At 36.4% G+C, this 16,454-nt stretch overlaps 1 protein-coding gene across 2 annotated transcripts in view; it reads right to left on the bottom strand.

The window, feature by feature from the left end:
- Positions 1–15,379, bottom strand: part of BMP5 (bone morphogenetic protein 5) — a 53,887-nt gene extending 38,508 nt beyond the window's left edge. For both annotated transcript variants that reach the window (XM_031504496.2, XM_077781805.1), the window contains exon 1: positions 14,896–15,379. In XM_031504496.2, coding sequence (XP_031360356.2) covers positions 14,896–15,379 — 484 coding nt within the window. The remainder of the gene's footprint in view (positions 1–14,895) is intronic.
- Between the last annotated feature and the right edge of the window lie 1,075 nt (positions 15,380–16,454).

Below are 16,454 nucleotides of genomic sequence, written 5' to 3'. Positions count from 1 at the left end.
TTAAAATATGGAGTGAAGCAGAAATTTTAATGAAATTGCTGGTCTTCATTCAATAGCCAATGTTTTGTTAAAAATTTCATTGCTAAACATGTGTTATTAATTCAATTTACTCTTCTTCCAAGTCAAATGCACTTGCTCAACAAGTCAAAACAAGTGCTGCACTGCAGCTGGTCCAATGATAATTAAATTCTGGAAGGCTTTCAGTTGTTGATACAAAATAAGTGGGAAAGCAACACCCTGCTTTTCTTATGCTGCCTTGAACCCGGCCAAAACAAGAGGAGAAGTAACCAGGCAAAGAGATTGAGTTTTAGAAGTGAATAGAACTTTGAGAGTCTAAGTTTGGGTACTATCACAATCCTATCATAACAGATAGTCGGCAACATGATTGCTCAAAGTCTCCTTTTTCTGATGGTTTTGACAGTATAGTGCCCTGTATCTTTCAACCTGACAAATGCAAATCTTTCGCTCCAGTTGCTCAGCTGTAGCACAAAGCACAACAAAAGATACAACTCCACATATGTGCTATTTAATCTTTAATAAGTAAGGACCTTGTTTTAAGACATACTGTATTACAAAGGCACTCTAATCACAAACACATATGTTAATCTAAAGATTTCTGATTGCATTCAGTTTCATCAGTGATAAATAAATCTTTAGTTGGAAAAAAAGAACTCATCAAAGATCCCTCTATTACATAGTTCTGAGCTAATGCATAGATAAATTAGCTTATCCTTACACCACCAAGCCTCAGGTTGCTAATTTTGCCTGCTGTTTTCAGTGATGGCTATTTTGCCTCACCTTTGGCAAAGCCAGTAAATTTCAATACTGTCTGTCAATAGACTTCCATTTTTTCTCACATTTAATTCTGTTTTTCTATAATCACAGATCATCACAAAGAAAACTAACAATTATTGCCAGGTTTCTGACTGTGTGTGAAAGTCAGGATGTCAGATCAACACAACCTCAAGGTTAACAAATGACAGAAAAAAAGATCCCTCTTGGGTTCAGCTGCAACTGAATAGAAACAAAAGTTATACCTCTGGGATCCAATGGTCAGAAAATAGGTGTAAATTATAACTGTTTTGACACTGTAAAAGTATACAGATGGAACATAACTTCTGAGGAGGGTGAAAGGGCATATATCATCATAGGGCAACTGGCAGGGGAGGAAAAGCTAAACATTAAAGTGCACTCTATCTTCTCACATCTCCTTAGTTTCTGCTCATGTTAACCCTCTGCTCACTTCCAGACAGAGGTGGCAAGTCACTCTACCATCTAGCATTCATGCATGTTGTCTGATAAATTCCATCTATTTTCTGCTGTGGAATTTGTTAAAAATGCTTCCATGGAAGATGTGTCTGAACTCTAAACTAGAAATGACTGGGTAGGCAATATTTTCTGCTTACTCAGTGTTCACATCTGAGTCCTTTAATATTACCCATACTCATTAATACTGACCAAACATTCCATAAAAACAGTCCAGCTTGTAACAAGGATAAGGAAGGAAGCTCTCAAGAACATCTGATTTAGAGAGTAAAAGGTTTCTTTACTATAAGAAATCAAAAAAATTTGCTAGACTATATTATAGACAGGATATTAAATACAATTGCAAAAAATAACTGCTCACAGGCCGTGCAGTTAGTTATTGTGTTAGCTTGTCTCAAATAAAATCAGAAGTCCTCTGATTTATACTGCGGTTTCACAAATGTATACTGGGCTAATCACTATACTAAGTCATCACCTTACTATTAAAAATGTAAGGAGTCTAAGCTTCATCTTTTCTAATCTGTTTGCCCATATTTTGCAGGTTTGTCCTGCACACTCTTGCTGTTTTCCAACACCAAGGACCCAGCTAGGAAAGCCTAAGTAGTGGTGCTGAGAAACAGAGCACTGGGGCCAGAAGCACAGCAGGAGCAGCCCCTCACAGACATTACACTGGAAGAAAACAGGAGGAAGATGAGGAGGAAGAGCAGACAGGAGGCTGGCCAGGGGTGGTGAGGAATGGCACTTTCAGACAGCAAGTTTTAATAGTCAGTTTGGGATATGACTGTGGTTTTAACAGCTTGTTAATATGGATACAAAATGTATCCTCTCCTCTGTAGCTCTGTCAGTCTAATCTGGCCATGATTTATTCTCAGAGAGATCATTTCACCCCCATATGGAATAAATCCCCTCAAAAAGAAGGAAAAAAATGGATTTTATATTTCCCTGAAAGAAGTTTAAAATTTACCAAAGTTAATTATCATTTTGACCCCCTTTCTGGGAAGAAACTCACTGATGGTTAGTGAATAAAATACCTCTAGGTTGGTCATCCAGCATTACACCTGCACTGCCAAAGGAAAGGAAAAATAATCTTCACAAACAATGTGAAGAGCTCAGATTAACTCCAGGTAACACGACAGTAGGTTGTGTTCCCTCATGTAGGTTCTTTTGGACAGACTTGGGGACAGAGATACAGAAGGCTCAAAATGACATAACAAGCAAGAAACTGATTTCCAAAGTAGAAAGTATGACGTTTTGAGCATACAGTACTCTTCATCCAACAGTATGATGCAAGATCGTCACACCCATCCAAAAAAGACCCAATGATTGATGTCAATGCATAAGACAAGAGTAAGGTCCCCTTTCCTTTTAGCTACTCTGTCAGAGAGTCACAGAGAGGCTGTGGTTGGAGGGTACTTGAGGAGGTCACCTGCTCCTGGCTCAGGCACAGCCACCTAGAGCTGGCTGTCCAGGACTGTGAACATGCTTGTAATATTTCTGCATTTTTAGTGTTATTCCACCTGGGACTGCATTTCTCATATTCCTCACACAGTTACTTACAAACACAATAACTGAGCTGATAGTAGAGGTATCTACAATCATGCTATAGGTGCAACACTTCTCTGGAACAGCAAAGGTGGTCTCCTGGAGCTTGCACTCTGCTGAGCTGATGTGGCCCAGACAAAACTTGTGTGTCTTTCTGAACAGAAGGTAAGAATGAGCAGGTAGTGGGAACCTGACCTGCAATCTTTTTTGCTACAACACTACTAAGCATATTTCATATGTATATTGCAGGAGCGGATCAACCTTTGCCCAAGCTTGTGCTAAACCTGTGTTTCCACTAGGTTTAGAAGTGACAACTGCTATAATCTTTGGGGATAGACTTAGTTTTTTTATCAAGTAAAAAACCCCATTTGTCAATCTGGAAGCATCTTTTGGAGACATGCTTTCATTCCCATTTTGATGAAAACATGATCCTTACCTGCAGACAAGGAGAAGCAGCATGATTTAATGGAGGTTGTGATAAATCTCACTGATATAATAATGCAATGTTAATGTGATATTTTAATAAAAGTAGCTTCATTACTGTACAGCAGCAGATGGCAATGTAAACACAGCATGAACGGGTCATAATTTGCTTGGCAGCTGTGCCCATGGAGCCAAGATTTCAGTTCATGAGTGTTCCTGGCTCCAGCTGAGCAATGAACACCTTTAGACAAGGTCTCCCATGCTAATAAGCACATCTTTTGTATTTTGCAGTTATAAGGAATACATACAAATATGGAGAAAGCAGAACACAATTGCCGGGCAATCAAAATAGTGTCAATATGCTGTTCATCTTAATGACATTAGTCTCTTCTGAGCTAATGAATTGCATTCTGAGCATGAACTTGAACTATCGACCTTAAGATCAGCTCAGCTGGCCAGAGTATGGTGCTGATATGACCAAGGCAGGGGGTTCAATCCCATATGGGCCGTTCACTTAGGAGTTGCATTTGATTCTTCTGAGTCTCTTTCAACTCAGAATATTCTGTGATCTGTGTCTTAGAATTTACTCCACAGCATCAATTGCCTCTGTATTTTGCATTAACACATATCTGTACTTCTATAGAAAAATATTTGTGTACAGATATTTTATAAAATTATAAATATATTTGAGATATACTTACTTAAATTAAAAATTTGATATATTTAAAAATGTTTTCCTTGTAAATGTGATCCCCTTAGTATATACAGTCTCATTAAACATGATTATTAATTCAATAGTTTAAGAAGTGATGAAAAAAATTACCTTTTGAAGAAGCATAGTTGATAGCTATAGGATATAATATAGGAGATAACCAAAGAATTAAAGAAAAGAGAAAACTTTTTTCTGAAATAATATGTAATTTTAAGTTACTGTGATATACAATACTGTATAGTGTCACATTATACTGCCTCTCAAAATTCTGAAAAATAAATCAGCCCTTCCTGAATGTCATCATATTTAACTGTATGTTTTCAGGTATATTTTCTATTGTTTAATACCCAGGGGTATTTAAAAATTACGATCTTTTTAATACCTTACTATTTCATCCAGCAAATTCTGTGTTTTATTTTTAATCATATAAGCTTGTAATTTAAATCAATACACTAGAAACCATTTAACTATGCAAAAGCAATTGTGTATAGTTGAACTATAGTTTAAACTTTGTTACATGAAAGACAGTAGAGTTTTAGCTTTCACAATAGTGTTCAGTCCACAGTGACAACCATGGGCAGTACTGCATCAGCCAGAGCTCACAGCACAGCCCTAAATAACTTACCTTTTTTATCTAGAATTTGACTCATGCTGGATGATAAACCATTGCAATAATGACATAATGATGTGCAGTTAACCACTACAAACAATTAATTCTTTATAGCACTTCATTCTGTAAAAAGTCTATTGATCACTGTTATAATAAAACAAAATTGAAGATGCATTCTTTTGCCTTGCCTTAAAATTTTAGGACTAGATTTTCACCTGGTAATGGCAATTTTGTAGCTTCTATTCTTTTTCCTTAATGTATTTTAGGAAATCAAGTTTACTACAAATTTGTGGAAAGTAAGCTATGGAAAAACAGCAGAAAAGGACATATATATATATCATCACTAGTGAGTAGAAAAGTGATATGATCATTGACATGTGTTTCAAAAGCTGTCAACTATATGAAAATCATTGTAAAATAAAAAGTGCTTGAAGTTGCTTTCTGAGCCTTTAGAGTGACCATTTTCAAAAACTGCAGCTCTTTCTGTATGTTGATTTGCTTTCATTTTTGTTTTTCTGCAGCTGCAGGGAATACTTGCTGATCTTTCATGAAAACTTAGATGTGCTCATAAATCATAACGCACAAAAAAATCTCATAGCAAATATTATGTAAGTCTCAAAAAACTCGTGGGAACTGTCAATTCTATGGAAGTAAGAAACTGTGAAATTTTGGAAAACTACAGAGATATCATTTGTGGAACCAGAGGCTACTGTCTTTTATACCATCAGATGTGAACTTCAGTCCTTGCAGTACTGTTGATATCTCGCTCCTTTCTTGATCTCTTTGGAGAAACATCCAAGCAGTTAGTCAGAGGGGAGAAGCCCTTCTCAGAACAAAAAAAAACTGTGATTTTATTCACAGAAGTACCAACGATCCTAAATGGAAAAGGACTGGTTTAAGGATCTAATTTTGCCATTGACTAGACAAGCCACAACTCTAATAGCCTCAGCACAAGATTACTCAGCCCCTCATACCACTGAATTCTGCTGCTGCTTTAGTCTTCAGTTCTCTGGAGCAGATCCATAAACTTGCCTCCTTATTTCAAAATGTTACAACAGGATGTAATTAAGTACAATTAACAAGGAGGTCAAATGGTCATCTGATAAACACTGGTCCAAACAGGCAGCTTGAAAGGTCAGGGCTGTTAAAGCCACATAGTATTGATGGGAAAGAATATTATGATTTAAGGGGGAAAAAATTCCAGTGACTAAAACTGAAGAGATTTACATGCTTTCTATATTACATACACATAGCCATGCACACAGACTGATATGCATGCACGCATGACTCAGAGACACACAAACCTATATTCTGAGAACAAGAGCTAAGCTAGCCACACTGCCTCTCTTCATTACACACAAAACTCAGGTTTGGTGCCTCTTTTTCTTTTTAATTATTTTGTAAACTGTGTTTGAAGAACAGCAAACTTGTAGCCCTTATAGAAGAGCCTTTTTCAGCTCTTTCTAAAATAAAATTTGAGATCGCCATGATGAAATGCAAGGTGTTGTGAGACTTTTAGAAGCAAAGAATTTTACAGAGTACTCAGCCAGAGTAAAACACAAGCAGAAAGCTGTAACAGTCCTCTGCAACTTCAAAGAATGACAATGCACAGAAGAGAAAATGAACACAGGAGTGTGTGCCTATCCTCATTTTATGGACTGAAAAACAGAGGCACACTGTTTTCATTCTCTATCCAAGGCTCTTCAGGATTTTCCTATTAGGTTGCTCTGATATTTCACTCACTGACTCAGCTGGGGATGAGACTGACTCACTGCAAAATCTTTGCATATGTTTAATTTTCATGTATGAGGCGGCAAGGTAACTTGGTCAGGAGCAGCAGATTAACCTTTAGGATCACTGGCATGTTATGGCTTGTACTTTTTGACAAATATTCCAGCTGAGCTAACCTTGGGAACAACCTTCCCAGAGCTATGTTCCTACTGGATCTCCACCATCATAAATCACCCCAAAGACTGCAGCTGTTATGGGATTATACACTGGGCTTGGACTTGCTCCCACAGTGATCATCCACACTACTGTTCTCTCACTCTTTCAATTTCTCAGTTACTGTTTTTGAAAACTGTGCTACCAGAATCCCATGGCTCTAGGCACCAGATACCATCTGCCCACTGCTCCAGAATCAGATTCCCTGCTCATACAGTGTCCTTGCTCCTTCTTGTTCTAAGGCCTAGGACAAAACATATTTTACGTTTAATACATATATATTTCCCGAATTTTCTTCTTTGTCAGAACAGAATTTAACACCTCTACAACCAAAAATTATGCCACTCACAATTCAAAAAGTCCAATAAAATGAATTTTTGAATTAATTTTGCAGTATCTTATAGCTGGATACCCCATGCATATTTCCCCTTCATTTTTAAATACTAAATGTTTGAAATGGATATGCCTAGCCAAATTGCTCTTAATTTACAATTATTCTGGAGTAGAGGTACATCTTTACCAGATCATATGAATTTTACTTCATTAATTTGACTACAGTCAAATACCTGGGATTAAAACAACAACAATTTCATTTAATTGACCCAGTCAACAAAGGGATATAATGACAGAATCATCAAAGTTGGAAAAGACCTAAAGGTTCATGGAGTCTGAATAAGTAATATTGTTAAATCACATAAAGATAAACCTTACAGAAATTTTGGCTGTTCAAATTTCTTCCTGATCGTGATTCTCCTTGAAAAATAGAAATATGTGGAATTTTGCTTCTGCAAAGTCACTGCTTATTAGCTACAGATATATATCATTAATCAGCACTAGCTATCCTGGTTAGTTTTCTGGATTCCGATTCATTAATAATTTTTGCCTCAGTTTGTCTTGAATTACAATGGAAAAAAAAATAGAACCACATTTTGGTAAGGTACCACGTGTGCCACATGTGCATTAAGTGTTATAGTAGTGATTAATAAAGCCAGGTTCTTGACCTATTGCACCAGAATAATTGCTCAAAAAGATCTGGGAACTAAACACCAAAATTCACGTCTTGGAGCACCTCTCAATAACTGGGAAATTTCCAAGTGGAAAGCTGAGCTACAAAATCTTTTCTTTTCTACTTTTATTACAGTCATGTTTTGTATAGAAAAAAAAAAAAAATCATAATTCAGTACAAAACACAAACCAGCTCTTGCTTGGTGTACCCCACCCACAAACTTAAATAATGTAGTTTTCAGGGTTGACAAGTTCTGCCTGATGTAGCATTTCTGTGTTTTATAGGAAATTTTAACCAGGGTGTTATTTTAAGAGATGAGCAAATGGGGAAACCCCATGGCCTAGCCAATAAATATGAACTTTAGGTGCAATGGAGTGCTCATAAATATGACTCAGAACAAGGGGATTCATTGTTTCTCCTGACCCCTCTTAGCTACTCCTCTGATCTCAACCTCTGTGTGCGTCATGGCAGCCCTCATCCTTTAACCTGTGGTTTTTAAAAGCAGCTTCTAAGTTATTTACGGCTGCAAACGTTAGTAGCCCATCTGTGTACTCCCGGCACACGCATACCGAAGGGTGGGGGGAGCTGCATTTTGTTTTGCAAGGATGAAAAGGTTTGCCCGGGAAGCCAAGTGCCTGGGGAGTATGAGGTAGCTGCTCTACCACACGGGATTCAAAAGTGCTCCCTTTGCCTTCAAGGCTTACTCAGAGAAGAAACTACACTTGCCCTAATTTTGCTTCTCATTTGTACATTATCTCTCTTTATCATGCTCTTTGCTCTTTCTCCATCTGTATTCACCTTGTCCCTACCGTGACGAACTTCCATTTTTGTAATCCTACTAGCATGGGAAATGCTCTAGTGCTGCAACATCATGCTCCATGTGAGGCACAGAGGAGCAGGACTAAATCTTCCAGCGATTCCTGCAGATGCTGTTTCTCTCTTGCAAATCTTTCCCATGCCCAGCAGGTCTGTATCCAGCCCTGCACACTGGATGCTTCCTACTGAGAAGAGGGATGTCCTCCTTCTAAAGCCCAACCTGTGCCTTGCCGCTTTTCTGTCCTGCCTGCTCTCATTCCTTCCCTCTCCATCTCCCGTGCTGTTGCCTGGACTCACCACTTCTCAGCCTTTAATCCTTTCTACAGTCAAATGCCACTGACATAAAACTAAAGTTCAGTGACCCTGCCTAGGCAGCAGGGGTTAGAGACAAGGGAAAGGACAAGGAGGAGAGGATAGGGAAAAGTGTGGGAAATAATTATAAAGTCTGGTAGCAGCCAGAGCTCTCCTGAAGCCCTGGGGAGCCTTTCTTTAGCTGGAGGCTGCAATTGGCACTTCATAAACTGTTCATTCTCAGCTATGTGGAAACACCAGACGACACCTAGAATGATCAGACTGCAATCAATCATTTTTTTCCAAATTCTATTAGTTTGTCGGCCTATGAAAGCAAGCTGAAAGGAACTGCCATGGCTAAAAAGAAAAGAGAAAGGAGCTGCCCCTGTCATAATTACCTCCATAACTCAGGCAGTAAGTAGGCAGGTAGCCACAATAAAATTCTTTGCATAATTTTACACTCAGAGAAAATAATAACAGGAGCAATAAGTGTGGGAGATGACATAGATGCCAAAGTTGTCCAATTATGTTAGAAAACAACCCAGAGTTTAGGGAGAACCAAGATGCTGTCCATCCAATCCATGGCAGGATTCCTCCCCTAATACTCTCCACACAGAGATGTCTCTACAAGCCTGCCTCTTTCTCTTTCATGGTTAGCCAGAGTCACTGCCAGATTGTGTTTTCCTGGGAAAATATGCACTGTACAATACATACAATCCCCAAAACCCCACCCAAAGTCTGTGTTTAGTCTGGAAAGGAATACTTTCTAAAGAAGAAGCGGAACCGGGTTAGCCGTTCTTCCCAATGGGAAAAATATTAATAATAATAGATATTTTTATATATCCATACATATATATAGCTTTTCACCATGCACGTCTAACCATCTGCTAAATCAGTTTCTCTTCAGTTATCTGCAAATTCTTTCAAACCTGTCGGCAAGGAGAGTCAGACAGTTTTATACCCCAGTTAATGGAGAGCTTGACATTTTTTTGGCTGGGTAGATACAACAATTTACTTGGATTTAAAGTGTTAACTTTGGCAAAAAAATTAATTGACAGTTATAAAAACATTATTTTGTTAGATGATATTTATGGATCACACAAACCTATTTTGAGGTAGAGCTATATAGTTCTTAAGATTCGTGTAACTTGAGAGATTTCAAAGGAAATATAAAGTATTTCAATATAAAACAACAAATGTAGTGTAATTCAGAAAAGGGATATGGAGAATATTTCTTTCTAAAAATTAAAAGCAATATCCAAAAACTTGCTCTGCCATTGCACAAAAATTGGTTAAAACTCTAATGAATTGTAAGTATTGGATGAGGATTTTTAGCTCATGTCATCCTATGAGTAAAGTCTTTTCATTCTAGATACAAACAAAAGTATTTTGCAAAACATTGTCTTAATATTCAATTTGATCATAGGGAAGAAAAATGTCCTAGAATTTCAAGATGTCAAGTGATGTCTACTTCGGATGAAAATTAAGTGAGACCTCCTTGTTCCAATTTGCTCTAAATGTTATGTAAAAGAGTGAAAAACAACACCTTATTGACTTGGGGGTTCCATTGAATAAAAGCTTCATAAATGTTTTCTCATTTTTTCTCTGTATTGATCCAATTCCACAATTAAAGACATGGGGTCCATTTGTAATTTAACAAGTTTTATCTCTGCAATAGCATCCCTCTGTTCAAGGCAACATAATAGTGCTCCTTCCATCACTTCAGCTAAGGCTGTGTCAATATTTTCATTAGAAGCCTGTGTTTATATACTAAAACTGTACCACAGCCAGAGAAATTCATGTACAGTTAAAATTAAGACAGTAACATCTGAAAACCTGTGGAAAAGAAAGAAAATGTGCTCATTCTTGAGCTTTAGGAGAGAAGTTAATGATCCTGAGGCCGTTTTGCATGTATCCTCAAACTCCTTCCTCAGCTCCTGGCATTTTATAGCTTAACACTCCATATTCCTTGCTGATGATATGTTAGCTGTGACTGGAAGGTTGTAGAAACTGAATTAGTTTAATTTAAGAAATGAGCTACTAGTTATGCTCAAGGTCTAATTGCAGTAAGGAATCCTTTCTTTTTTGTGTGTAACAAAAAATACATCTTTACAGGTATGTGGCATGGAGTGATGTACTATAGGTTTCTCAAAGTAGCTGTTAAATTTGTTCTATACCATGTTAGCATTCTCCAATGAACACAATGGACTATAAATCTTTTGAATTTATGTATTTACTTAATGATTCAGATTTTAAAGAAGCATATAATCTATAAAACAGTGTTCAAAGTTGGGATAGAGAAGCTGGAGAAATATGAACAGTCCTCTGTGCCTCAGACAAAATTTTCATTGATCTCAGTGTCTGGTTTAAGAACTGAACACAGCACGTGCGGTTTCAAAATTATTTTAAGATTGTGGAATCATTCACATTGTCTGTGAAGAAGACAATGGGTGTACTGGTTATTTTAAAAATCTCAGTAATTACTGTATCCTTCTTAGCACATGTACATCAGGGGCCACAAATTTTATTGTGATCTTCACATTAAAGTTTTTGAAATTAATTTTATATGCCAAAAAAGAAAACAGAAAACCACAAAAGCAGATATATAGCTCCCATTTTATGGAAGGTTCATATCAATTAACAGGAAAATGTGAAGAAAGCAAACGGACTAGCTTAGCAAATGAAAAATCTGTTAGGAGAAAAATTAATAGACATATTTAAAAAAAAAAAGAAAATACAGAGCATTTGAATGGCATGAGAAGAAACAGCTAAGTATAATGGATTTAATGATCACTTTGATGATAATGGAAAAATCAGTATTTGAAATGTTTAAATGTAGTTTACAAAAGGGCTGCTATTTTTCCAAACCTCATCCATGTAGATCTATTTTATTCAATCCCCCTCTTTTTGTAGAAGGTGAAGAGTGGAAACACTAACATTTATCTTTAAAAAGTCTTTCCCTAACTAAATTTTGAGTGAGCAAAAGGTGAGTTGGATTTCATAAGTATTATTTGCCTGTTCTCTGTGGAACAGGGTATCCTATATATGTTGTTTTGGGAGACCAGCCAAAAAAGAAGATGCCAGAACACTAAAGAGTCGGGGTTTTGCAATAATACAATAAAATATTACAATAGGATAAAAAACACCCAGTCAGGAAAGCAAAGTTCTGAATTTGAAGGTGATATAATCAGATCTTTGAAAACCCCAGTGTGTTTAGTGGAGGATTTATTCTTTGACTGCTGGACCAAACCCAGTTAACTCCTCTGTTACACTCATCAATATTTATGGCGAGTTGCCAACATGCACAGTCTTATACAAAACACAAGACAAGACAAAGTCTCTGTCTTGTTGTATCTTTCAAGAATGAAAGAGATGGAAATTCTGATATAAATTCCAGTAGAAAGAGCAGGTGTTTACAATTTTAACTTCAGGAGAAGTAAATGCATTCTTATTTTTCTCCCCAGTTGCTTGACCGAATTATGATTGCAGTTCCCTTGGTAATTATTTTCTAAATTTGTTTTTGAAAGTGAGTCATTTGCAGCTCCGACAGGTTGGGGTTTTAATCAAAGTTAGAATATGTGTTTAAATTTTTATTCTTTAATATAAAATTATTTGCTTTTCTATTTTTCCTTTACTTTTTAATTTTTTTCAGTCTTTTCAATTCTTATGCTTAATAATTTCTATCCAACATCTCAGCTACATATTTCTTGTTTCAATATATATGTCTTAAATTGTTATAACTGGTACAATTATATACAAAAGTTTCAATTTAAAATATCATGATGATTGATAAAGTTTTTTAATTACACATTTTGTAATTAATGGTGTGTAAGTATGAACATGGTGAATACTATTTTCAGAGCAGATTTCTTTGATGCAAGTTGTCTGGGGCTTCAATTCTAAATCCATTTGAGTTATTACTGTTCTGCATCAGCATTTATTGATTTTAAGGTACAGCATTAGCATTCACTTATCACTGCATATTTTTCCCCATTCTCCATTAAAAGAGCTTGCCCTCATCTGTCACAATCTCATACTGCATAAATCATATAAAATGGCTACTTGTTTCCATGATTTATTTCATTTTTATGTTAATTATACTGAAACATAGGATTGTTTAATAAAAATGTTGAAGCTAATCTATATTGGTCATCAATATTTTTTATGCATTTTACACTATGGAATGTGTGATATAACTCAATATCCAACTTGTATGGAAGGGTATTTAAAGTGAATTAGGATGTAAACTAACTTAGAGCTGAGACATATTTTAATTTTACAGATGTCAAATCAAACCTGATATTCACACAGTATTTTGTTGTAAGTTAATGCTGTCTATTAATATTAATCACTAGAAAACTACAGCTTCTCAGCCCCAGTTTTCATAGTTTTGAAACATAAGATAAGCTTTAGCTTCTCAGAATTACTTTCTTAAGACAGCACTGGCATCCCAACAAAATAAGACAAATAGAAAATTCCTACCGAAGGTAAGACACTCAATGGAAACTTGAGTTCTTCCGGAGAAGTTTTTGTCTGTGAAAGCACAGTAGTATCAGCTTAGGACATATCTGACTCTGAAACTTCAAAGACATCTACTCATTCACTGCAAGAATTCTTTTGTAATCAAAGACATTTCTGAAATCAAAGGCTAGGTCCCATGTAAATAGTGCTCAGGGATGCTGATGGAATGGTCCCTGATATATTTACAGAGGGTACTTCTCAGGACACACAAGGAAAATTTTTGCAGGATCAGTGCCTTGACTAATGCTAAGAGCATTTCTGATTTTTCTGTATAACTTTGCTATTTTAAATTCAGCTGACACCAGATGCTCTGGGTAAATCAAGGCACCCAGTGTTAATTTAAAAGTAATAAATGGGCAGTATATAACTGTTTCTTAATGATAAGGAATGCACATTCAAAAAACAGATTCCATTTCTTTTCTAACCTGCTGTTTCCAGAGCAAAAACAAAAAACAAATATATTTAGAGGTGTGGGCATCTGTTACTCTTAAGGAAAAAGATCTCAGACTTGAACACCTCCTTGTCAGCCAAATAACTGATGAAAAGTGATTTCATTATTATGGCAAATAAACTCTAGAATGTTTCTTTCCTAGAATTTTAGTATATGGAATATTAGTATTTACTAAAAACCTGGTAGACATAAAAAATGCAGAATATGTTAGATAAAATGAAGGTATTTTGGGACATGTGATGCTGTTGAAAAGTTTCTACAAAAAGTATTACCCTGGAAAACAATAGTTCATCAGAACTTGTGCACCTTTTTGTGAAACTTCAAGATTTTAGTTAAATCTCTTGCAATTCTGGTCCAATGAGAAGCGGATTTTTAATCAAATTTATGAGTCCTGCAGCATTTCAAGTACTTATAAAAATACTAAATGGATTTGTTGAATTATTTGCAGCTTTCTAGATTACATTTAAGTTGCGCTTTAGTAAAGAAATCTGTAACTGTTTTTTTCTCCTACAAAGTAACTGGCAAGCATGTTTATTACACTCAGAAGCCAATATAATTTAGTTTTATCAGGTTTTGTATCTGAATTTATATAATTTTCAAAAGAATTCTTTGCTTGCATGTTTCTGGTGTTTAATACTCTACTTGTCATCTAATTTATTTATGACAGAGAAAATAAGAACCATTGTAGATTTTGAGCACCATAGCAGTATAATAAAACACAGCCTGTTGTTATTAAATAGAAATAACAAAGGAACAGCAACAGATTATTTAAAATCCAGCCATTCAACTAAAAAGATAATAAAACTCTGACTCTTAACAACAGAAAAAAGCCCCACTAAATAACCTAAGATTTTTTTTTAATGGTTTAACTTTTTCCTTTTCATACCTTTCTAGGCTTTAAAATATTAACAACTGATGTTTGTTCATGTGTAAGCTTTAAGGAAAACACTGAGGGAAATAACTGAGCAATAGGCATAAGTGTTTGATTTTTAGAGATTTAAAAAAAAAAAGGAGTTAGTTGGCCTAAGGCTAGAATTTTCATTACATCAATGAAAGAAAGAAAACAGAAGCCAGCAGAGGGAAGTTATAGAAACTGACTTTATATAAACAGTGAGAAAAATCTTTTTCCATGGCCACCTACAATGTAGCTACTTTACCATCCGTATGATTTTTCTTTTACCAGTGGCACAGCAGCCCGGGCTCAATCCTGCTGCTATAAGAACAGGTTACAGTTCGGCCGAGAGGTTTGCCTTTCACAAGATCAGGCTAACATTTTGTCAGAGAGAGCAAAAACAAAAAATATTTCCACATACCTAAATTGACAAAGCTCATGACCATGTCAGCATCATTCAGAAAGTTGGTGTCGTGCAGGCTGGCTAAGGGAGGATTCTGTGTGGTCAGGGGGGTCATGCGAGATAATTGTATTCTCCGCGAATATCCATTTGGAGAGGCAGGGTATCCTTTCCGTATCCCTCTGCTCTCCCCTGCCATTGATCCCTTTAGTGAATACTCCAGCTCCTCAGAATCCTCTTCATTTGTCATGGCATTATACAGGTCCAGCATGAAGAGGGGTGCAGAAGAAGCCTGCTTTCCTGGTGAAAATGGTCTGGGTCTGTGAGGTAAACCCAGGATAGAGAGAATCTCTCTCTGAATCTCCCTTCTTTCATGGTTCCGCAGCCTCCTGTAAATAAAACTCGAATGGACATGATTGTCTCCTAAACCTCCCTGTGCGTGACCCACCAGAACCCAGCAATTCCAGAGCAAGCCCAGGAAAGCTTTGAGCGCAGTTAGGTTCATCTTTGAAAAGGAAAAGAACAAGGAAAAAAAAAAAAAAAAAAAAAAAAAACCACCAAAAAACAACTTGTCTCCTACTTGTTCTGAGTTCCTATGAGGTCTGCTTTCCCAGTAGTTGAAAAACAAAATTTACCTATTCTTCATGTCAATGTCATCTCTAAACGTAACATCGTAACATCTTTGGTGATTCCTCTCCCCCCACCCTGTTTCAATATTATGGAATGTGTCAGGTTGCAGTTATTTCTAAGAAAGCTGAAATTCAGACTTCCAATTTTCCACTGTTGTTATCGTTTTTTCTGCATTTATGGAGCAGAAGACCAGTATTTTGTCAGCTGACCTAGGCATTCCTATATAAACCTTAGATAACCAGGTCTTTGGTGGGGAGCTGTATTAGCAAGAGATGTTCTTCTGACACTTTGTAGTTCCCAGAGTAATCTTCCCTCGTTATTCTGAGTTCTTCGTACACCTTGCGCTCTTCCCAAGATAAAATCCTGAGTCACAGATTTGTCTTGATCTGTACCTTGGAGGTGTAACACATATTTGTCCAGCAGCCTGGAGATAACTTTAACATCTTTTGAATCTCTTGAGTGTAAAGTAATTCTAAAGCATGTACTAATCAAATTAATGTGTTGCCATAAATTTACTTGCAAAAAATAACCTTCTGTAAATCCATTCAACCCTTTTCAGCTTCTGAACTGTTATTTCCAACTGTAGCAGGCACAAATATAACAGCTCTCTTCAAGAGAGATCTAAAGACTAATGTAAGCACAACCCTGCTGGGAAAGAAGAGGCTTCTCATTGTAATTTGAAACGGGTATAGCAAAAAAGTCCTTAACCCTTCTCTTGCCAGATAGAGCTTTAAACCTCTCCCCCGGTCTCTCCAATTTACAGTAATATACCTAATCTGGGCTAATGGCTGTGTTTTTGGTAATAGATTGCACAATCAATTTTAACTGTAACAATTTTTGGATATATAGATGGCATAATATGGAAGCTCTTGTGAGTCTCCTTATGAGACTATGGTTTAATAAACTTGAGTAGGAAACTCTCACAACAGACTATAACATCTCACTAATTC

Source organism: Lonchura striata, chromosome 3, assembly GCF_046129695.1.
Source record: "Lonchura striata isolate bLonStr1 chromosome 3, bLonStr1.mat, whole genome shotgun sequence".
NCBI lineage: Eukaryota > Metazoa > Chordata > Aves > Passeriformes > Estrildidae > Lonchura > Lonchura striata.
Note: the sequence above shows the minus strand (reverse complement) of the source record. Positions and strands in the feature narration are given on the sequence as shown.